The sequence below is a fragment of the Columba livia genome, chromosome 12 (genome assembly GCF_036013475.1).
Source record: "Columba livia isolate bColLiv1 breed racing homer chromosome 12, bColLiv1.pat.W.v2, whole genome shotgun sequence".
Taxonomy (NCBI): domain Eukaryota; kingdom Metazoa; phylum Chordata; class Aves; order Columbiformes; family Columbidae; genus Columba; species Columba livia.
Genome location: NC_088613.1, coordinates 15,489,965 through 15,512,251, shown reverse-complemented (window position 1 = coordinate 15,512,251; position 22,287 = coordinate 15,489,965). Strand labels below are relative to the sequence as shown.

The 22,287-nt window shown below is 42.7% G+C and overlaps 4 protein-coding genes across 6 annotated transcripts in view; 1 reads left to right on the top strand and 3 right to left on the bottom strand.

The window, feature by feature from the left end:
• The window catches only part of LOC102098489 (synaptotagmin-like protein 2), a 77,033-nt gene extending 75,864 nt beyond the window's left edge, over positions 1 to 1,169 (bottom strand). Inside the window, exon 1 of the mRNA XM_065077913.1 lies at positions 942 to 1,169. The gene's annotated coding sequence lies outside the window, so the exon portion shown is untranslated. The remainder of the gene's footprint in view (positions 1 to 941) is intronic.
• PSMD10 (proteasome 26S subunit, non-ATPase 10) lies at positions 1,149 to 5,309 on the bottom strand. The gene is made up of 5 exons (XM_065077925.1): positions 5,101 to 5,309; positions 4,878 to 4,976; positions 3,592 to 3,738; positions 3,323 to 3,489; positions 1,149 to 2,322 (listed from the first exon to the last, which is right to left on the bottom strand). Exons 1-5 carry the CDS (start codon positions 5,212 to 5,214, stop codon positions 2,169 to 2,171), a joined length of 681 nt encoding a protein of 226 aa, XP_064933997.1. The 5' UTR covers positions 5,215 to 5,309; the 3' UTR covers positions 1,149 to 2,168.
• A 36-nt stretch (positions 5,310 to 5,345) lies between these two features.
• On the top strand, positions 5,346 to 17,624 carry ATG4A (autophagy related 4A cysteine peptidase). Of its 2 annotated transcripts, none has more exons than XM_065077923.1 (13): positions 5,346 to 5,487; positions 6,903 to 7,013; positions 8,161 to 8,232; positions 8,584 to 8,682; positions 9,953 to 10,054; positions 10,599 to 10,671; positions 11,732 to 11,811; positions 12,645 to 12,832; positions 12,939 to 13,017; positions 13,943 to 14,088; positions 14,703 to 14,759; positions 15,914 to 16,025; positions 16,329 to 17,624. In XM_065077923.1, the coding sequence occupies exons 1-13, from the start codon at positions 5,478 to 5,480 to the stop codon at positions 16,391 to 16,393; spliced, it is 1,194 nt and encodes a 397-aa protein (XP_064933995.1). In that variant the 5' UTR covers positions 5,346 to 5,477; the 3' UTR covers positions 16,394 to 17,624. The 2 variants fall into 2 exon arrangements, with proteins under 2 accessions (XP_064933995.1, XP_064933996.1); XM_065077924.1 differs by having other exon boundaries at positions 5,433 to 5,487; positions 8,552 to 8,682.
• An 83-nt stretch (positions 17,625 to 17,707) lies between these two features.
• COL4A6 (collagen type IV alpha 6 chain) overlaps positions 17,708 to 22,287 on the bottom strand; it is a 125,054-nt gene continuing 120,474 nt past the window's right edge. The window contains exons 43-45 of one of the 2 annotated variants that reach the window (XM_065077907.1): positions 21,673 to 21,864; positions 21,137 to 21,423; positions 17,708 to 20,494 (exon numbers count right to left, since the gene is read on the bottom strand). In XM_065077907.1, the coding sequence (XP_064933979.1) occupies positions 20,234 to 20,494; positions 21,137 to 21,423; positions 21,673 to 21,864 (740 nt within the window). In that variant the 3' untranslated portion in view covers positions 17,708 to 20,233. Of the gene's footprint in view, positions 20,495 to 20,604; positions 20,718 to 21,136; positions 21,424 to 21,672; positions 21,865 to 22,287 lie in introns of those variants that run through there. The other variant, XM_065077908.1, reaches the window with a different exon arrangement.

The following is a 22,287-nucleotide window of genomic DNA, read 5'->3' as shown; positions in this document are numbered from 1 at the left end:
CTGGTGAAGTTGAAATCACCTTCTACAGCTAATGCAACCTTCCTAGAACACCACAGGTCTTGCATTTGCGAAAAAAGTAAAAATTGCTCAGCTTATGTTTTCCATAAAAAGAAAAAACAATTGAACACAAGTTCTAGACTAATAATTCTTCTTATACCTCTAACCACCAGTATGTAATAGTACTAAAAAAAAGGAAGGCAAAAAAAGGAAAAATAAGAAGCAAAACAGATTGCTGGGGGTGAGGAGGAAGGTAAGGAAAATAACATTTATTTGGAACTTCTTAACATACTGAGGTATTTTTTAAGCCCTCTGGCAGATGTTTGTTCTCATTCTGAGTTTCTCTCATGCAAAACAGCTTTCTACAAAGGATGGGGAACTGTTCCTAGTTTTCCACTGATGCTCTTGGCAAAGCACAAGCCAAATTAGGTATTGATCCATGGTCTATAGCTCAAAAACCCTGCAGAGCTATGCAGGATGCCAAAACATTTTTCAGAATTTGCCTCAGACATTCTGACAGTCTTGCTGCATGGCCCATTTGTCTTCTCCTGAGGGAGTAGGGATCATTCATATGGAAACCAGATATTAAGCCAACATTCAAGCCACCATCTCCTGGGGATGTGGATTTACAAAGCTACAGAACTGTGGCAGGGCTTTTTTGCTATACAAAGATCAAGGATGAACACAGAATTTTAACTTCAGCTTTTCTCAAATAAAATTTTCAGCAGTGCCTAAAGAAACATTTACTCTGTCAGGTTCTTCTTTCAAGCAAGGTCTGCATGGCCAGAGCTCCCTGTACAGGCCAGTTCTCCCTCCTGCTCTCAATAGGTACCCTCCATGAAATTTAACCTGTATTTTGCTTTCTAGGATAGGCTTAAAGTATTTTGTGAAGATATTTGTTTGATTTTAAGTTTCTGGCTCGCTTAATAAATAAATTGCATTACCTTGATCCCTGCCAGTCAAACTGTAGAAACTGTCATCTTCCAATTCAACCTTTCCTTGCAGCTGAAGAACAAGCATGTTCTGTTTCCATACTGTGTAACGGACGGCATGGTTTCATCTGACTTGTTCACATCCCAAGCGTAAATCTGTTTAGAAAATACTTGTTTTGTTACATGTAAGTTTAATAAAGTTTTGTAACACCAAAAGACTGTTGTTTAGGAAAGTTCTTTATTTCACACAATTTCATCAGCATCGTTGTTCAGAAGGGAGAAGCTACCCCACTAGTGTCAAAAGTGATCTTTCCAACATCAGAACAGGAGGTCACTTTTCAGACTCAGTCTCATTAGCTCTGCCTTCTAATAACTTAATACCAGGATTTGCTATGAGTAAATAGAAATTAAACCAGGCTTCCGTTATAAAATATGATAGGAAACTGCAAGAAAAACAGAACAGAAAAACAAACCTACAGAAGGACAAAGAGGAAATAAAATTAGATTTGAAGTACATCCCAGAGAAGTATCCAGAACCATTCATTATGTAACACTGTATTTGCAGAGATAACCCTGAAACTGCCTTTACTCTGCCAACAGCTCAGTGCACTTCACCAAATACACGTATTTAAAGATTCAAAGAAACAGGATAACAATAGATAACAACAGAAGAGCTTTAAACACTCAGAGCTCACTTGAATAGGCTGAGTAAAAACGGATACAATTATCTAAGTAACTGAGCAAACTGCATCCAACAAAAGGAAAGGTGTTGTTTAGAATAATGTGAAGGAAGAGAATCAGTGCCTACAAAAAAAAATCCAAACAAACGAAAAACCACACACAAGGCACAAAGGCTGAGGAGAAAAAACAAAGACTAGAATAACCTGCCAAAATAAAATTGACTTTAGATGGTTAAAGCATTTTTGGTCCTGTTGCTTAAAAGAAATAATCCTAAATTAGGTTCTGAAATAGAAGGAAGGACTGTATTTATACAGGTCATACTGTAAACCAAAAGAAAACTGCAAGATATTGAAAAATACTTTAAAAATCACTGAACTCTTTAATTAACAGGAAGTACAAATGGTTGTATTGGCACTATACTTGAAGGCAAGCTAGAGATACACATTTTATTACCACACTGATGCCCATACACAACATCCTAGTTGAACTACCGAAATACAAAGTTTGAAGTCTTGAGTACAAGTGCACCAGGAAAGAGAGTCAAGTGAGAAGTCCCCACTAGCCTTCCACCATTCTCTTAAGTCTGGCTCCCAGGCCACCTTTGGCCACTTTCAGTGGGGTCAGTTCTTCTTTATTCTCAATGTGAATACTTGCACCGTGAGAAACCAGCAGCTCTGCCTCCGCCACCCTCTCTTCATCACAGGCTAAATGACTGTAACAAGACCAAGAAAACAGCAGCCACTATTAAACAGTCCAAGCTTATAAGGAGCAATAATTATGTCTTGTCAAAATGACAGCGTGAATGTTGGGGGGGAAATACATTCTAGAACAAAACCACAGGCAACCAACTACCTACATAGATTCCAAAGCTCGCTGCCCAGTAACTGTTGTCACTAAGCAAATCAAGAATGTTTCTCCTGCTGTTGTCCTCACAATATTAAGATACTTCTTTAGATTAGGATTTGGCTCTGCAGCCAGCAAAGCTAAGAAGCACACAATCCACAATGAAATTGGAAAATGGTAATCTCTATTTAAACCAAACTGTACAATGCTTAAAAATAGTCCAAATAAAGTGTTACTGCAAATCTTTTTTCCATTTGGCATAGTATCTTGAGAATAAATGTGTATGTCCCAGGACAATGCTGGGTTTTATGCACAGCTAAAACATACTGCTTCATCTCATTCATGGCAAAATCTTGATTCTACTGTAGACAGGGCAGAGTGTTGCCACCAACTTCAAAGCAGCTAAAGTTTTATCCTTACAAATTAAAATTGATCTCTAAGGTAATATCAAACACTGGACTGACTGTACTTAAATTAAAACTTATTTTCCTAGAGAGGTGAAGACAAGGTTCCAAAATTAGTTCTTGCTTGGCAGAACAGAGCAGGCCAGCCTGCAAGACCAGTCTCCTCTGACTGTGATGTCATTAGCTTACTTTCTACCGTCTAGTGGCAACTGAATGTACTCCAAATTATTACAAAAGGTATTCTACACTTTTTAAGCAGATGTATTAACACAAAGCATGTATGTACAGACACACTTCAGCAAAATAGTAAGGATGATATTCTCAGATCCTTTTTAATTACATAGGGATGTGAAGCAAGGGAGTATTTTGAGGCACTGAGAAATGTAAAAAAGAAATTGAAGTAATGGAGTTTCATTTCATAGAGATTATGCTATATTAAGCAAAATAAAAAGAAAAATTACTTACAGAGGAGTATTCCCTTCAGAATCCTGTATATTAACAGATGCCTTGTAGTTCAGAAGGATCTGTACCATTTTTAGGTTTCCTTTGGCTGCTGCTCTGTGTAATGGCGTGGATTCAAAATGATCTGTTGCATCTGGATCAGCTCCGTTATCTAAAAGCATGACTGCAATCTGAATATGCAAAAAGAGAAAGGGGGAGGAGGAAGAAATGTTAATATAACTATATACTTCTTCCAAGAGCAACACCACCTCCAGTAGCATGGGCAAACATACCTCTTGTTCATTTTTGGAGGCTGCATAATGCAGAGGTGTACAGCCGTTCTGATTGACAGCATTTACATGAGCACCCTTGGCAATGAGGGCTTTCACAATTTCATCACGACCTGCTGAAGCGGCAATATGTAAGGGAGTCCAACCAGCCTGCCAAGGCGAGAAGAATCCCGCATTATTCAAACCAGAAGTTTAAGGCAAAAAAAACACAACAAAGCATAACACAAATACAGACTTGACTACTCCATATATTCTTATAACTGTAAAGCAAAACATTATTGATTATCACCAGAGAGACAAGTCTCACATCCTCTGACATGCCTGTGTTCAGTACCTGACAAAAGCTGCCAGATAAATGACAGAAATCAGTTCTGTTCATAGAATCACAGAATAGTTTGGGTTGGAAGGGACCTTCACAGCTCATAGATGCAATGAGCAGGGACATCTTCACCAGCTCAGGTTGCTCAGAGCCCTGTCCAGCCTGGTCTGGGATGTCTCCAGGGACGGGGCATCCACCACCTCTTTCGGCAACATGGGCCAGCGTTTTATCACCATCCTTGTAAAAATGTCTTCCTCAAGTTTTAGTTTAAAACCATCACTTTGCCTCTGCAGAACTGACACTAGTGCTTTTTAAAGCACAAATAAGAGTAGCAGAAAATGGCATTCCAAAGTTTATGCAATCTTTTCTATATCCTACCTTCTAGTTAAACTGATGGGACATTTCTTTCTTTAAGAATGACCTTTAGTGTGCCTCATAGCAGATGCAATTATTTCAGTCCTTCCTCTAGAACAGTAACAAGTGTGAAATCACTGAACCCATCACCTGCTCTGTAATGCCTTCCCCAGTCATGAGGAATCCTCAGGGTACCTCAGATTTGGCACAACATATTCACAGGGATCACACAGAGCTAACGATAACATGAAAAACCACAACTACAACCCAAACTCCACAATAAGCAAGTCTCATTAAGTCTCATTACCTCCTCTTCCACATAAGCGGTGAAACACTTTGGCTTGCCTTTCTAGCGCACACTCAGTACTACGGCCTTTGGTTTAGAAATCACACTGGATACACCGACTGAGGGGGGAAACAGGAGGCAGCGACCACCAGGCCGGGCCGCTGCTGGGGGCACCGGTGCGGCTGAAATCGTAACAGCCACGGGTCCGGACAGAAACTGCGCAACCGACCTCCCCAGGCAAACCGGCTCACAGCACCTCCCCCGCCTCCGGCAGCAGCCCCAGCCCAGCCCCTCACGGGCGGGGGGGCCTGGCAGGCCTGCGACACTCACATCATCCTTGTCGTCCACAGGCACGCCGAGCCCCAGCAGGAGGTCGGCGACGTCCGTGCGCCCCGCCGAGCAGGCCCAATGCAGCGCGGTGCGGTTGTCCTGAGGGAGGGAGCGGCGGTGAGCGCGGGGCGGGAAGCGGCTGACAGGAGCCGCCTGGCGGGGAGCGGCCCCACAGGCCGCCGGCTCCCGCCCCGCCGCGCAGGGAGGGCCGCAGCCGACTGACCTGGTCGGCCTTGGTGGCCAGCGCCCTGTCGTGCAGCAGCTGGGCCCGCAGCTCCTCCAGGCGCCCGGCGTAGGCCAGGTTGCAGATCCCCACGTCGGAGACGGCACCCTCCATGCTGACAGACACCGACCTGGCACAGCCGCGAGGCTTCGGCCCGCGCCGGCCAATCAGAGGGGGGAGCGGGGGCCCAGCCAATCGCACTCACTGGCCTGTTCACCTCACCCCTCGGCCGCGGGGGCTGCTGGGATTTGTAGTCCCGCCGGGAGGGGCCCCCATGCTGCCGCCGGCCGGCGGGACTACAGTTCCCGGGGCGCCCTGCGCCGGGCCGTGTTGTGCCTCCGTGTCGGGGCGAGGAGGAGGATGGTGACAGCGGGAGGATGGAGGCTGGTGAGGGGCGGCGGCGCGGGGCCGCGGAAGGAGCGGGGGGCGAGTGAGGGGCGGGCTCGGCCGCTGGGGCGGCTGGCGGGCCGAGGCGCTGGCGAGGGGCCAGGCCGGCGTTCCGCCCGCCTCTGGGGCCGTCAGCTGGAGGCCCCGCGGGCTGAGGGGCGAAGCGGGGCGTCGGGGGTTTCCGTCGTGAGGGGAGAGCCGGGGCCCCGCGGCCTGTCGCGGGGGTCGGGGCGGCCTGGGCGCGGCGGGAGGCCCCGGGCAGCGCTGTGCCGGGCTGCAGCCCGGGGAGAGCCGGGGGGCGGCACGACAGACACGGGAGAGCCCCGCGGTGCCTCCCCGGGGGTCCGAGCTGTCCCAGGGCAGCGCGGCTCTCGCCCCTCGGGTCTCCAGGGCTGAGAATCTAGCGGGTCTTCGGACTCAAAAAGAAACTGTTGACTGTGTTAGTGCAGTGGGTGATGAGTTTGTGACGGAAAGCAGAGCACGGTGTAAGAGGGTCTTTGCAGACAGGCTGAAGAAGTAAGGTCACCGTGTTTGTTGACAGCTGCCCGTGCGATGTGCTGCGGCCCCGGCTGCTCCCGCAGAGCGGGCTGCAGCTCCGTGTCGCTTCTGATCGCTTTGATGTATGTTTTTACATTGAGTGGTTTTGTGTATTTACCTGTGTATTTATACTGTATATATATGGACTTGACTTGAAGAGTGAAATATAATTGTGTTTGCTTTCACCTTCAGATTCTGATTTTTGAGCAGTGTATTCCTTAAGATTGGTAAAAAAAGAAAATTATTTATTGTTACACTTGAAGGTCTGTTTTCCTTTTCCAACAAGCCCTGCTTTAATTATCTAAAAATTGATTGGTCTTCTTTAATATTAATTATAATTTCTTCTTTGCCCTAAATAGATCTAATGTTGAATAATGACATTAATACATCTCTTTTCCTGAAGTGTTTCAAATCTCCGGTTAGGAAAGTAAAACCCACTCTTGCTAACACTTCTTACATGCTCCCCATTAAGCACAAGGACGTAATCACTGTGGGCAGCAGTATTTGTGTGTTTAAGATCGAACGTGGGCACATATGCTGTCATACCTAAATTGTTTTTCCCTTTCCTCGTTTCCCTGGATCAAATCTTACTGCAGCCATCCTGAACTTCTGCCACTGGCTTCGGTCGACTGCTTCTAATCACGGTGTCAGCCGTGTTATTCTCTCAGCACTCGCTGAGGATCAAAATAAAAACCAGCCAGGGCAGTGGATGTTTCAGTGGCAGAGCAGCTTGTTAAAGGAAAAGAGCAAACGCAGCTGGCAGCACCGCTCAGAAGATCCAAACACTTGCTACAGCTAGTTCAGTCTGAGAACTCGAAGTTGTGCATAAAAGAACAGAGGGCCAAAATGGAGTTTGAATTTTGTGTATTCTTCTTCAGTGTTGTCTAGGTATGAAAACCAGATCACTATTTTGTCAGACTACTTAGAAGAATTTCCAGAAACTGATGAGCCAGTGTGGATTCTAGGAAGGCAACACCACCTAAACACAGGTATCGTTAGAATGGAAATTCACCCGTCACATCTGTAGAGTACTCGTGGATCCACATGCAACAGCAGCTGCTGATTTCCTTGTTTACTCTAAATGTCTCATGAGAGCAGTTTGTTTTTCTCCATCAACAAGAAACCAACCATGAGCAGCAGTATTCATCGTAAAATGAAACGAGAAGTTTATCAATGTACTTTCTACTATAATTTATGTAAGGAAATCATAGGAGAGGCTAGTCAGGTATGAAGCTAGTCACTTCTCAAGAGCAAATGCCTTAGAAATAGATAAATAAGTAACTTCTGGGCAATGTTCAGTATTAGTATTTCCCTTGAGGGTTGATGCCTGCATCCTGTTATTTGCAACCAAAATGATCTTTCAAAAAAAAAACTATAGTAATCTAGGGTGTGTACTTTACTTTGATGAAATGAAATATATGACCTAAAAGTCATAGCAGAACGATGTGTTTATATATCATATAAAAATAAGATTTCAGAAGTGAGTTTTGCTCCCTGGGGAGAAGACCAGGGCATCCTCCTGTGTCACATGTCAAAGGCAGCGGCCAGCAGCACAGGCGCAGCGTTCAGGACAGCCGGGGTACCACGTGCAGCCATCGTCAGCTGAAGGGCCTTTGAAAAGCCACAGCTCAGAGAAAGTGCAGCAAATAAGATTCTTAAGAATTCTCTGATTGTGTTAAAAAAACAAGGGGGTGTGGGGAGACATTTAATTGAATTTAATATTATTAACCTTTTCTTAAAGTGGCCTTGTATTGGCTTTGGAGGTAATGCATAATTTCATGTTGGTTTGCATGTAGAATTTCTTCACCTTTCATAACTTGCTTTACCAGTTCTTTCCTTAGGACATAGTTCTCCATAGTTGTTTCATTTAAGCTGGGCACAGTCATTCCAAACAACTTGTAAAACTTCATTGGCTAATAATTACTTCATCTTTAGTAAGTTGACTTTAATTAGCAGTCTACAAAAGCTCTCCATGTTTAAACAGCTAAAATAGTTTTGAGTGTTAAGGGTAAAATATATGTGAAAGTCAACAGGAGTCTTCTGTGCATTCTATATATTGACTGTACAGGGAAAATTAGAATTTTGCAATTTTAGAAGTTTGTTTTAATAATTTCTTTCCTCTTAAAAATATTCCAGACAAATCTAAGTTATTGTTGGATATAAGTGCTCGTCTCTGGTTTACATACAGAAGAAAGTTTTCGCCCATTGGTGAGTACGCTGCAGACTGTCTGCCTTGTTATGAATTAGATAGCAGGATTAGTGACGTTATTGTGGACTGAAAAATGACTTTTACAGTATTAGAACCTTTTGAGCATCATTTTAACTGTTTAAGCAAACAAAACATTAAAGCCATTAAAAAATGTGTTTACTTGTACCTGCATAAAATCAGGTCTTCATGTTTGTGGAGCAAGCAGTAAAGTTAGACCAGCAACATGGTACGAAAAGGTCTTGCTCGGTGCCTTTTACACGTAGTTGTTCGAGATTTTAACTCAGAAATCTTCTCTGTGGCGCTGCGCTCCGTTTAAAGCCCATCCTGCCTGTGATGAACTTTTCTAACAGGAGGCACTGGTCCTTCGTCCGACGCCGGCTGGGGATGCATGCTGCGCTGCGGGCAGATGATGCTGGCACAAGCTCTGATCTGCAGGCACCTAGGAAGAGGTGAGTACTGTCACTTTTAGTGGACTTTTGTGTTGTTTGGGGACCATTTAATTTTTGTTGTAATTTTCCGTGAAAGCACAAAACTTAAATTTATTAATGAAACTTTTTTTGATGCCCTGGTAGAAGTTACTAGTGTATTCTTCTTGTCTGACGGGGTGAAGTCATGCCAGCCTTAAGCAGTGGAACAGAAATAGAGGGAGGACAAATAGAGAATCCTGTTGTTATTTTACAAATCTTTTGAGGAACACCCAAGTTGAGGCCAAGGGAAAACCTGCTGCCCTGGGTGTGAGTTCTTACCCTTCTCTTCATTGCTTGCATAGCCACACATGTTCGCACACGTTGAGTGTGTGAGCAGTGACATAGTGATAGACATCACACAAAGTACTGCACAGACCACTCGCCCGTCACCAGCCTGAGCTCCAAACCCCCCCGCAGAGCCCATTAACACAAGCAGTTAAGCCTGTATCAACACCTCGCATCCCGGGATCCCAGGTGGGTATCAGGTGCGGTCTGTGTGTAGCTACTGTATCCATTACATCCTTAGGGCTGGGTCTGTGATCCTTACACTGTTGCGCTGCCGTTTCTGTGGCAGCATGTTTGTGGAGTTACCTGCTTGAGTAAGTGAATCCACAGAAGGATGTGTCAACTTCAGCAACTGAATGCACAGAACAGAGGTGCAAAGATTTAACTGGAGGAGTAGGCAAATAAATTATCTGAGGAAAACTAGAATATGAATTCATAGTATGTAGCTAGTTCATAGTATGAGCCCCGTGTACGCGCCTCTGTCACTAACTGGGAGGTAACCGCCTTACGTGAGAAGCAAGAGCGTACATGGCAAAGCTGTATCTTGGATTTTGCTGTGGGAGAGGGCCAGCGCTGTGCTTGGACTTTGATCTATGGATCTTATTATCTGATGTATGTGTAGCAATCTAACAAAATCTAAACAGAGCGTATAGTTTTAAATAGTCTTGAAGCTCATGTACAGCAATAGCTGCCAATTCTCAGCAGTGATCACTCAGAATATATTTGCAGTTGACATCTTAATTTTATTTTCCCAGTTGTCACAATTTAGCCTGTGGTGATAAGGGAGACCTTGATAATAAGTGGCAAGCTGTGACTTCTAGGAACTCTAACCAAAATGCAAATTTTAGAGATGAATTGTACATTAGTCTTTTAACTTCTCATTGTATGGCTTTCTACTATCTAGAAATTTGATCAGCACAGTGGAAACGGTATTATTTTTTAATCAATCTAACTTTTTCCCTATAAGATTGGCAATGGGAAAAACACAAAGAACAACCAGAAGAATATCACAGAATCTTACGGTGCTTTCTAGACAGAAAAGATTGCTGTTATTCCATCCACCAAATGGGTAAGAACACACATCAACTTTTCTTTTTTCCACTGAAATTCCTACTGTGTTGAAGCTTTAGGACTTGAAATACGTTAATTCAAACTTTTAAAAAGGTGATTATGAAAACAATGTATACATTTATATATAAAGAAAAATGCATATAAATGGTTACTAAGTATAGTAATTCAGAAATGTTACTCACTGAGACCTGAATGCATCTGAATGCTAGAATCTAGCTCTTGATAAAGTATGTAAGCCTTGGGCACCAGAGTTGATAGTATTAAAATAGTCATGAAGCTTATTGCTGTAATTTGTAATGAAGGACGCTAATATTTGTAATTCTCACGACAGTTTAGAAACTTTTTGTGAAGGAACTAGCAGTCATTAAGATTTGAAAAGAATATAGATTGAGAAAATAATTGTTGTTGCTAAACACAGTTTGCAATTGGTCTTGAATGTGTGTCAAAATGTTAGTAGGTCATGCTATTTAATATATTTTGTGACTAGACTCTCTGCGGTCTTTCTTTTTTCTGCATGTGTGTGTTTTCGCTCATAAAAACAGCGCAGATGGGTGTTGGAGAGGGGAAATCCATTGGAGAATGGTTTGGACCAAACACAGTTGCCCAAGTACTGAAGTAAGTCCATTTGCAGTGGCTCATTCAGAATATTCGCCCCTGGGGCAGCTGAGGCCCAAGATAGAGATTTAAAGGCCGATCCCTCTCTCAGAACGAGGGGTGTGTGTGGCGTGTGTTTGCAAGTACAGTGCGGACCCTGGTGCGGGTACTGAGTTGGGATTGGGCGAGTTCTACATTTTAAGATACTAAGATCTGCCGAAAGGTCCTAGTCTAGAAGGCCCACGTGAAAGAGTTCACTTTGCTGCATTTCTGAGGGGCAGGTGGAGATGCCACATGTCAAGTGGAGGCCACACTGCAGGTCCTGAGTGCTCAGCAGCAATTCTTTGCAGCCCCGGGAGAGACAGACATTCTGGAGGGACAGAGAGGAGCTGAATTGTGCTATAGCCTCCAGCTCTTCTCACTTACAAATTCCTCATGGCTTTAGTGCTCATGTACAGGTTTTTCTGGCTTATTTTAGACAGCTGGCTGCCTGTGCAGCTTCCTTCCCCAGAGTGTTGGATTTCACACAACTGGACAGAAACCTGTGTGCCATAATGCCTCCCTCCTACCTTTTGGATGCCAAAAACCTTGAGCTGATCTAGGTTTTAATGCCCTGAGTCTGCTGTGCACATGTGCATAGAAATTGTTCCACTGAATTTAGTGGAACTTCTTAAGTAAAAAGTAATGTGCAAAAACTGGCACAGGAATTCTTTCCTCTCTAGCCAATGCCAGACGCAATTGCAGGACCCCATTGCGGAGGCTGTTAAATGCAATAAAAAGTAATAAACTTCATCATGTGGTTGAGCTGTTACTATCTCTGCATTTGGCAAAAGGACAGAAGAGTTTTCACGTGGTACAGTGTGTGTGCTTTTCCTGGTGCCACTCAGTATTTATTTTTCTAAATATATTAAACATTAAATATTCAAAGTTATCTTTTTATTACATGGAGACTTAAGAAAAAGTCCAATAAATATGTTTTTCTGAAGACACAATTTTTTGCTCAAGAACCATCTAATTGCACTGAATGAAAAGCTACGCTCGTCATCCTAATTATATTAATTTTTACCTTAATGTTTTCTAGGAAGCTTGCTTTATTTGATGAATGGAATTCATTAGCAGTTTATGTATCTATGGACAACACAGTGGTCATTGAAGACATTAGTAAGTGAAACATCAATTCTCTGGTTACATATTTGGTTTTTATTTGACTTGTGAATTTCCTGAATGTATTTAAATATGAACAAAATACTTTTGGGCCATCCCTACTTGTTCCCAGGGTAAGAAAAGGAATAAAGGAAATGCAAGCTCAGGTTTGGGGTGCACAGAGCGATGTAAGCTTTTGGCGGCCAACTTAGATACCATGCGGTTTGAGCGAGGATGGAATTGGTCTGTGCTATCTGAGCTCCTACCCCAGAAATGGAATGAGGTTGCAGGATGTAGAAATACAGAGACTTGTTTTTAATACAGTTTGCTGAAGAGAAGGGCTTTTGTCAGGCAAAGGAGAAACCAGGGGCAGATTCTAGAGAAACAAGTGGCCAGGCTTGATTTTGTGTTGTAAGAAAGGTGGATTTAGCAGTGGTGTTTAACCACAGCCTGTTTCTATGTTAGTCCCTACTTCTGATTATTTTATGTTCGCATCATTGGAGTTGAAGCGTTCCCTGAAGAGTTTTTAATGCTGTTATCTCTGCCGCTTCACTTCCCTGACATTTTATGGGAAGAGCTTGAAAATACTAATAACGCAAGTAGTAAACGGAACTTCAGTCTCAAATTTTTACCCCCTGGTCGTTCATCTCATGTCTCACTGATGTGCCAGCACATTGTCTGTCTGCTAAAATTACTTCTTCTAAACAATTACAATTTCCATGCCCTGCTCCTTTTGCCTTCAAACAGGAGCTCTATTGAGATGCCTGGCAAAGTAGCTTAATTATGATGGAGAGGAAGATCTGCTCCGTGTTCCTTTGTGCGCTCATCGATTTCTATTTTTGTTCCCACAGAGAAGATGTGCTGGTCCCCTCCCCAGGGCAGCGGCGCGGCGCACAGCAGCGCGCATTTGCACAGGAGCGCTCTTGGCCGAACGAAGAACGCAGCAGGATTCTGCACAGGCTGGAAGCCCCTCTTGCTTATTATACCTCTACGGCTAGGGATAAATCACATTAATCCAGTATATATTGATGCGTTCAAAGTAAGGGTTTTTTTCAGTGAATTATTTGTTATTGTGAAATAAGTTCAGGTATCATATCGATAAATCAATCAACTACAATGTCATTTTTCTGCCTTTGAACTCTTAGGAATGCTTTAAGATGCCACAGTCCTTGGGAGCATTAGGAGGGAAACCAAATAATGCTTATTATTTCATAGGATTTTTAGGTAAGGAAAAAAACTTATTCCAAATATACATATGATCTGAAGAGAAAGGCATTTTTTGGGAAGGGGCAATAGTAAGCAGTTTAAGCATGAGAACAGAGTAGAAGAAATGAAGAGACATACCTCAGATACTTAAGGAACAGTGTGATATCATCCTCACAGGAATGGAGAAGTAGCAGCAAAGCTTGATGTAAAAATAAGTAATGATATAAGCAAGAAAAACACCCTAAGAATTGCTGATAGTATTTGATGTGTCAAATGTCACTACTGCTAAGACACTGATTTGTTTTCTTCCCTACTCATGAATACTTTCTAATGAAGAGTGTCTTATTTTATTATTTTGCTTCACCATTTCCTTAAATTATCAGATTTCAAACTTTTTCTACAGCAGTATCTTTTTCACCTTCTTCCATGCCTTCCTTTATTAATTAAAGCAATAGTTAATACTGGATTCAGTGTTTCAGATTTCACCCCAGTTCAATCCATAATTTTCTGGAGGTTTTGTTTTTCCTTTGGTAAAATCTGAGCTGTTTTAGTCAGACTTCTTTGTTCTAATTTCCGAATGAATGCCTAATGGGATTACAGATTGAGTTTGTGATCATCCTGTACTTTTTGATCTGTGGAATATTCGGGTTACATCAGTTGAGGCTAAAAAAAAATGTACTGGACCTTACATAGATAAAGGAAAATATGTGACAAAGGTAGAACAAACCAACCAATCTACAGTAACAGGTCACAATAGAAAATTATACTAAATACTCTGGGAAACCATTGTGTCAAACTTTCTGATTTTCTTGAGGACTCCCTAGCTAGAATGTCTTGACATTGGATGCGATGACAATCTAATTTCTATTTTACAATTCTGGATGGAATAAATACTTATTAAAGTGTCTTGCTTATTACCAACGTATTGATTTTACCCTTACAGGCAATGAGCTGATCTATTTGGACCCTCACACCACTCAAAGTTTTGTAGATTCGGAGGAAAATGGGACAGTTGATGACGAGAGCTTCCACTGCCAGCAAGCCCCGCACAGAATGAAGATCATGAATTTGGACCCTTCAGTAGCTTTAGTAGGTGTCAGGACATCACAGCCGTGTGTACTTTATGTCAAAGCAAGACCTCTGTACATTGATCAGGGCACTAACACCTTTCCTTGAGCAGAACCAAGATCAGAGAAGAGTCTTCTATGACCTGAAATTTAACACGTGGCAGTTCACGTATTAACAGCATAGGATACACTGATCTCAGGTCAAATGGGGAACTGGCTCTTTGTGTCCCAGGGAGCCAATTCCTTTTCTTTACTGAGGAGCATTTACCTTTGCAAGAAGTATTTTGAAAGTCGACGCAAGGAAATGAATCTGGTTTCCTTGTTTTATTTCATCACTACCATATATTAATGGCTGTTCTGGAGAAGTTACTTACTTAACTCATTTTCTATCATAATTTATGAATCTTCGAATGGAATTAGTTGTAGAAGTCATCCAGTAGGTGTCACAAGGTTACTGTGGTAGTTGATTAAATTAAATCTGATCCGGTGCCAGTGTCCTTTGGATAGGTTATGGGTGACTGTTGTTGAGGACACGTTTCTAAAGCTTCAAGCAATGTGTAAAGATCCTGCAGCATCCTTCATGCATTGACAGACTGTGATTATTTAATACTACTACTGTATGTGTTTTTTCCTTAGGGCTTCTTTTGCAAAGAAGAATGTGATTTTGATAACTGGTGTAGTCTTGTACAAAAGGTAACGATACTGTCTTTATTTGCTTTGTATGCAATAAGGTATACTTTTTTTTTTAATGGAAATTCCCATTACATCTTTCTCTGCATGAAAATCAAATGAGCCATAGGGAAGACTGCAGTAATGTGTCAGGGAAAGCCAATACCACTGAATTGCTGAGCAGAGTTTGTTCAGCATTTTGACAACCACAAACGCGGCCACTTGGAACAGAAGTGTAAACATGTACCCTTCAAAAGTTTGTCTCTTTCTAGCACTACTGTGTTACTGGCTGAAACAGTCATTTACTGAGAAATAAATGTCAAAGTAAGTTTTAGCTGCCATGTTGTAGCAACTTATTGATTTATTTGCTTCCTGATCGTTTTTTGTTTGACATAATATATTATTACGTATTCTAACTGTTAATTCCTGGTACCCCAAAAGATCTGATTCTGTAAGTGCTGAATCCCTCCAGCTCCTGAAGTGCAGGACACATGACAGGTGCTTGCAGGACTTCAGGACATGTCAGTGTGCAGCTGGTATAATAAGCAACAGAAGTAGACATGTGAAGTAACATCAATATTTAAAGGCATTTACTCTAAAAAAAGAAGAAGGCTAGAGAAAGTGGTTTGTAAATAACTGAAATACAGGATACGATGTAGCTTACCTGACTGAAGGGGAGTGGAATTGGGCTTCAATAACAACTTGTTTCTCCTGATCAAAACCTACCCTTCAAAATCTGTTGGGTTTTTGGAGCTGGTAGAACTGGCTTTTGTTCCCATTGATCAACAGAAAACTTGAACACGGAGAGGTCCATGCAAGTAATCTTATTTTAAACGGCAAAACATACTGTACGTTCTTGGTGTCCATTCGCTACGTGTAAATAAAATTATAAGCATATAGATATCAAAGCTAATTGTAACACTCATAACCTGTAGGGCTGTTCAAGAGATCTGTCTTCCAGGTGTGTTTTCAGCTAGGAAAGCATTACAGAGGTCTGTGGAGCAGGGATGCATAATGGCAAGTACTTGGAATACCAGGTTTTCACTGTGTGTCCGCATAAAGCCTTTGGTTTTTGGTAGAAACACATAATGAAAAACGTTCTTATTTCAGCAGACATTTTTTGTGTTTTAAGGTTCTTCTGAGGCGCCTTTTAAAACGAAAGCATTCTCTCTCCCCAGGAGATCCTGAAGCAGCAGAGCCTGCGGATGTTCGAGCTGGTGCAGAAGCACCCACCGCACTGGCCGCCCTTCGTCCCTCCAGCCAAGCCCGAAGTGACGACCACAGGAGCAGGTGCGGTGCGGGCTGGGACCGCTGGTGTGCGGCAGCACCTCCCTGGGTGCGCTAATCACAGAGGCAATCAGCACTCACCAGGGTTAAACGCCCGATTCTGATGGAGCATCAGACAGTTCCCCAAACAGGCCACGTAACAGCTGCTAGCACAGACGTGTTATGCTGTTGGTGGTTTGTTTGTTTTTTACATCTTACAAAATACTTTGAAGGACACATCCCAGGAGAGTGGGGGTCTTGGTTTGTGGTTTTAAGTAAACAAAATGAGGCATGTCTCTAGATTCCCTTTTTTTCTTTTTTCCCCAGAACTCATTGAATCTACGGACAAGCTATTTGAATTGGAAGAAGAATTTGAAATCCTGAGTGTATGAAGGAAACTGTGGTGACCCTTCTGAGTATTGAACATATTACAACTATTATTGCATTGACTTAAATAACAGCCATGTTAGCCCCAAAGTGCCTGAAATTACAGAAAACAGAGCACAAAAACCCAGTAGCATCCAGAAGTGCAGCAGTGACAGTTCTGTTGTCAGAGAGCTTCCCCAGATGGAAAGGCAGTAAGATCTAATCCCATGACCCTTAAAGGGAACTTGTTTTCAATGTATGTCTTACCTGGAGACAAATGGACCTTTGAGATTAAGGCAAAACTAAGTCTATCACTGGGCTGTATCTTTGGAGAAAGGGATAACCCCCCATGGATATTTCTTGCTCTCATATAATGCAATAGTTTAGTTCTTAAAGCAAAACAGTCTTCAGTCACAGAGGATGTTTACTTCTGTTCCCTCCTGTGGGCTGCATTGTAGAAAACAGATGTTGTCTTGTTTAAAAGATCGACTGGATCAGAAGAAAAATGTTTCCTTGTTAAATATTTTAACATGTATTTGAGCAACCACACTTGATTACAAAAATGTTTCTGTAAAAGGAACTATGTCTAATGTATACATTTTGCAATAGCCTTCCTGTTCCTGGGAAACCTGAAGAGGAACAGGAGACTCAAATAGTTGATATAGATCACAACCACTGTAATTGTTATGATGTGTTTCACCTTGACCTTAAAATTCTGATCAATAAAACTTAGGCTGACTTTTCTTTTGGAGCTAAAATGAGTCAAAGGTGGTTTAACTGTACCTTATTTATTTTAAAAAAAGATTTACACAAGTTTCTCTGTTACAGCACTTTATCTGTGCATCTAATAAATTTCTTAAGCTTCCCATAGGTTGTATGCTGCTATATTTTGTTAATTTGTTTGTGTGAACTAAATATAAACCAGGTTATCTTAAAACTTAATATATAGGCATATGCAAATTATGTAACTGTTCTTTTTTGACCTGTTGCCTTTTGAAATCTGTTTTGGTAAAAGTGCCTTAATTCTACAGGTTTATCAGAACAGCCTGTGCAGTTTTATTTCTACAGCAGAGCATCTCTCTAGCAGCCAGAAGAAAAACAGCTCAGAATCATTAAAGGCAAAGATCTTTGGATCCATTATAAAGTTCCTTTGTACTGTCAGACAGTCCCCGTTACGGTCATTTTGTCATGATAGTGTAACGGACACGAATCACAGAGTTTTGTCTTCACCAATAAATGACGACATAGAAAAACACCGAATCTTGTCTCCTGTCACTTGCAGTTCTGGATCAGGGCCAGTGTGATTTCCAAGAAAACAGTTAAGCAGATCATATTCCATCTTGTTTGCCTTCAGTGTTTATTAACCAGTTTGGAAACTATACAGATATAAAAATATGATTTTCTTCCCCTCTCCATGGATTACCTGCATGTTTGTTTTAAAACAAAGCATGACTTAATTAATACAGTAACTTATTGTTCGTGTAACAGCAATTGTAGCGCCCTCCTCCCCACAGATGAAAATGAAGCCCTTGCTTTGAAATGCTCAGACCTGAGCAGTAACTGCTAAAAAAAATAAAAGGAAGCACCTACATTAAAAAATCCCTTGGTGGAGCACAGTGTATTTACTCCAAACACAGATTTGTTCTGTAGACACTGCTCCGAGGGCAGGTCTGCACTCCACAGACCTCTCGATTTTTGGAGACAAACAGGGTTATGAAAATGTGGCTGACGAAGAATGGCTGGTGGTTGGAATCCCCACCCCACGTACCTGGCAGAAAACGGGTTCTGTGTGAACAGCGTGGGGAAAGACCGGGCCGCTCGAACCTGATGAGGTTTGGACAAAGCAAACAACCAGGTTATTGCAAGAGCAGCAGCTCCCTGAAGGCAGTGGTGGTTAAAATGCGTAAGGCACTGATCCTGGGGGGGAAAAAACATATCTGCATGTGTCTGTGTTCAAAAATAAACCCAAGTCCCTGTAGACACACTACCCAATTGACACCTCTTTGCACAGCGCCATGGGAGCCCCACGGCTGACAAACCCCATGGAGCCCCATGCCAGTTCTTTGCACCAACTTTCCAAAAGCAGTGGGCTTCACTGTGCGCACACTGTTTTCAAGTTGTATCTGCATAACCCAAGATGCAAATACAATATGATGTGTCTGTGCTAGGAAAGCTAAGCAGTACACTGGTTATTCTGCATAGAAGGATTGTCCCTCGGGTGCGTTAAAATGCCTTAAAGGTATTTGGAAAATACAGCCAAAGCAGTTGTTGATCTTTCACAATTAGAAATAAGTTAAATGAAAGACTAAAATGTTCTTCATAAATTCTCTGCTTGTCTCCAGTGTGGTTCAACTCTAGAACATGCAGAGCCCTCTGGCCTCAATCTAGGAAGATAATATTATGCATGTAAATAATCATTAAGAGTAAAAATGTTATCTGCTTAAAAGTAAGCACGTTCTTAAGTACTTCACTGGATAGAGCTAGAGCCCTAGAACCTAGCAAAGAAATATTCTTTTAAAATAATGTATCAGTCTTGCATTAGTAATTTCTTAACAATTTTTCTCAAAGATTTTTAGGCCAAGGTGACAGTGCATTTGCAAGGCACTTCTCAAATGTCCTGGGATGTCAATATACAAGGAGGTCGTATGCTTCATGCTAGAGGGGTTGGTAATAACTTTAGCCCAACTAAATGAATTCATTATATATATATTAGCATACCTTTTCATGGCTTCCCCTCAAAATATACACGGATAATACAATTAGTGGCACTTCTTTTTAATTATGCCCTGAAGGAAAGTGTGACTAGTTAACAGTGCATACACTAGAAATAGAGTTCTTTAAGCTAACAGGAAAAAAGCCCAGAGGAAGAAGTATACAACATATTGTAACTGCAGCAGTAAACATTTACATCCCTCAGCTGCTCACCTCTGTGTCTGCAGAAGCTTGCTGCTGGCTACTAAAGCCTCTACTTTTCAAACACACACAGCCTGAAGAATTGCAAACCAAGTGTGCCCAGGCTACCTCAGAAAGGAAATGCACATTCATAGCAATGAAACACTCCTGGTGGCTGCATGTCCTTTGCCTGCGAGGAGATAAGCACAGACCTTGGAGGAGACATTTTACCTGCAACGTATTTCAACAGAAAGCTATGAAAAATGGTAGAGGTGGTTTGGATTCATCCCCACACCAGAAATGGCGTTTTCCACCGGGGTAGCTCTTTAAAGCCAGCCGTGGATGAGAGTATGGATTTAGAACTGATTACCTGTCACTAGAAGAAAGAACATCCCATTTGTTTAACACGCAAGGCAAAACAAATTCATCTTTGAGTTTTCCTACGAAAGTCAGTTATCAACCAATAAGGCTTAGAGTTTCTAAGTCTCCTGCAACACACTGATAAATTTTAGCTAGCTCTGTATTTCATAAGAGAAGGAGTCTTTGTTCCCTTTCACTAAATCAAATACTGTTTGCAAAGACACTAATAAAGCATAACTTTTCAAAAGTCTCTTGATGCTGATTGGCGTGTTCCTCGGACAGAGGAGTGGTGTGATGTGAGACCTCAGTTACTCTTTGGTCTGAATATGGAACTCACAGAGACTTTCTGAGGTAGCCATAAATGAGGGGGAAAAAACCCCATGGAAGTAAAAGTGTAGCACCATGTTCCATAAAAAAAACGAGGTTTCAGAGCACTGGCCTTTCCCTCCTCTGTGTGCTGTCAAACTCCTCGACTTGACTCTCAATTTTAGTATAATTCTGGCTGTCCTGATTCACCCATCAACCACACACCAAACAGGTTCATGAATTTATCCTTTTTCACGTCAGTGATGTCTACTCTCAGGTAACAAAGACTTAACGTCGCATTTTTGTTACTACAAGTTCTTCATGCACACTTGGCAACGGCTGACCCTCGTGCGAAGCTGTCCCGCTTTCAGGGTTTCCGAGGGAGGAGCGCTGACAAACTGCTGCGACTGCTCCACCGTCGTCAGCCAGAAGCTGTATTTGTTTGCAAAGTAATGGCACGTTCCCCGCGCGCCGTTGCATTCGATGAACGGAGTGGCACGGAAATCCTCCAGGCAAGATCCAGGTGAGACGAGGGACTGACCTCCACCTTCCGCACCAGCCGCAGTGTGCTGAAATAAGGATGTCAGTTTAGATGGGTTCAGAGGAACGGAGCGGGAGGCAAAGAGGGGTGTCCTCCAGCTCCGGTGTTAAAAGGAGTACAACAGGTGACCACAATGGTACCTGTGCAGTGTCTGTCCTGTGAGCCAGGGCTACGGGTGAATGAGCAAAGGAATGCACTTAGGCTGAATAGACACGTCTGGGATAATGGAAAACCAGCTTTTCACCTGCAAGCTGGGAAAATTTGGAAACTAATGCTGACTTCATACTTTTCTAACAACCTTACACTAAGGAGCTTCTAGAAGGGTGTGATGGAAAATATTCTACTTTTTCCACTGAAAGAGGGGATTAAGACAATGCTATAGCTCAGTTAGTGTTTCCACATTTAAAGGTTCGAAGAACAAAGAATATCTGTGCAATATGGAGCTGCTGCATCAACATTACTACTGAACTTGAGCAGTAGAAGAGCAGCTGAATGGGAACAAACTCAGCTGGCAGCAGGCCAGCTGCTAAGGAATAAACGCACCAGGGCAAGAAGCTACAGGGCCCCGATTTCCTGTAAGCAACAACCAGAATACAGTCTCAGTCACCTAATCAAAAAGGTGATTTAGAAATGTTTAAAGCTGCCTTTGCGTTAGTGATAGCATCCTCACCATAAGGAAGGAGTATCCTATCCAGAGGCTGCGCCAGCCGAGGGGACACTGCGGGATGGTGATGTCCTGGCTGTGCACGGCCACAGCCTGGGAAGGAGCTTCGCAGACCGAGCAGCGGCTGATGTACTGCGGGATCTGCTCGCTGTCCACCGGCATCATGGGGATGGGCGCAGTGGTGGAGAGCCAGTAGGATTTGTCGTTTCGGCTGGCGTAGTAGCACACTTCATTGATGTTGCAGTAAATGAAAGGCATGGTGCTGAAGCGAGGCAAACACGAGCCAGCAAAACCTGGAAAAAAAATCAGAGAAGTGGTTCTGTCAAGTATGTGCCAAAGGCTCCAGCTCACACACAGCACGCGAGTGGTGGAGGACAGGACAAGTGACACTGCTCCCGGTACAGATTCTGGCCAAGCAGACTCCCACCACTTCTACTACAACCACCCGCAGTACCAGTGCAGATTGCTCATTTGAAATGGCTACATTGGTTACATTGGTTTTGGCTACATTGGTTATGCCTGAGAGAATTTTGTCAGCTCACCAAGATCCTGGTTGTGGGACTTTTCCTGCCCCTCCACGTACAATAAGCTGTAGCCTTCCCAGAGCTTATTCATTCCTATGGGACATGGTGGGATTTGGTCTGACTGACTGTGCTTCACCAATGTGTATCCAACACCCACGCTCCGACCCGGCATTCCCGGCAAACCAAGCAAGCCTGGTTTTCCAGCAACACCTAGAAAACAGAAAAGGAGTCACTGTTACTAATCGGCAGCATGGACATCAGCTGGCTCTATACCTGATTTTGGCATCGCTGTCATTGTGCTTATGTCAGTCTTGTACAATGAGGAGTTTTGATGGTTGTTACATGAATAATGAGACTTAGCAGTTCCAAAACCAGCCATTTCACAGCAGCATCCACCCATTTCCTACCACATTTAATATTCCTTCCTTGCCCAACAGCTCTGGTGCTAATGTATTAGCACATATCTCACAGTGCAATAATTCTGAGGGTCTCAAAGCACCAACCAAAGCTATAGTACTCTCCACAATGATATTGTTTTGACACACGCCAAAAGTTATACGACAAATCTCTGGCAGAACCCAAACCTTCTCTCTCTCGCTCTTGCTTCCCTCTGCTATCCAGCCCTCACAGCTG

Bases quoted from the DNA above. Each gene is read 5' to 3' on its own strand.
- PSMD10 (XM_065077925.1), bottom strand. From the start codon at position 5,214: ATGGAGGGTGCCGTCTCCGACGTGGGGATCTGCAACCTGGCCTACGCC. The intron at 4,977-5,100 runs GTCAGTCGGCTG...TCCCTCCCTCAG, and splicing joins TGGCCACCAAGGCCGACCAG to GACAACCGCACCGCGCTGCA. The intron at 3,739-4,877 runs GTGAGTGTCGCA...TCGCCTTGGCAG, and splicing joins CTGTGGACGACAAGGATGAT to GCTGGTTGGACTCCCTTACA.
- ATG4A (XM_065077923.1), top strand. The intron at 10,672-11,731 runs GTAAGTCCATTT...AATGTTTTCTAG, and splicing joins ACAGTTGCCCAAGTACTGAA to GAAGCTTGCTTTATTTGATG. The intron at 13,018-13,942 runs GTAAGGAAAAAA...TTACCCTTACAG, and splicing joins TTATTTCATAGGATTTTTAG to GCAATGAGCTGATCTATTTG.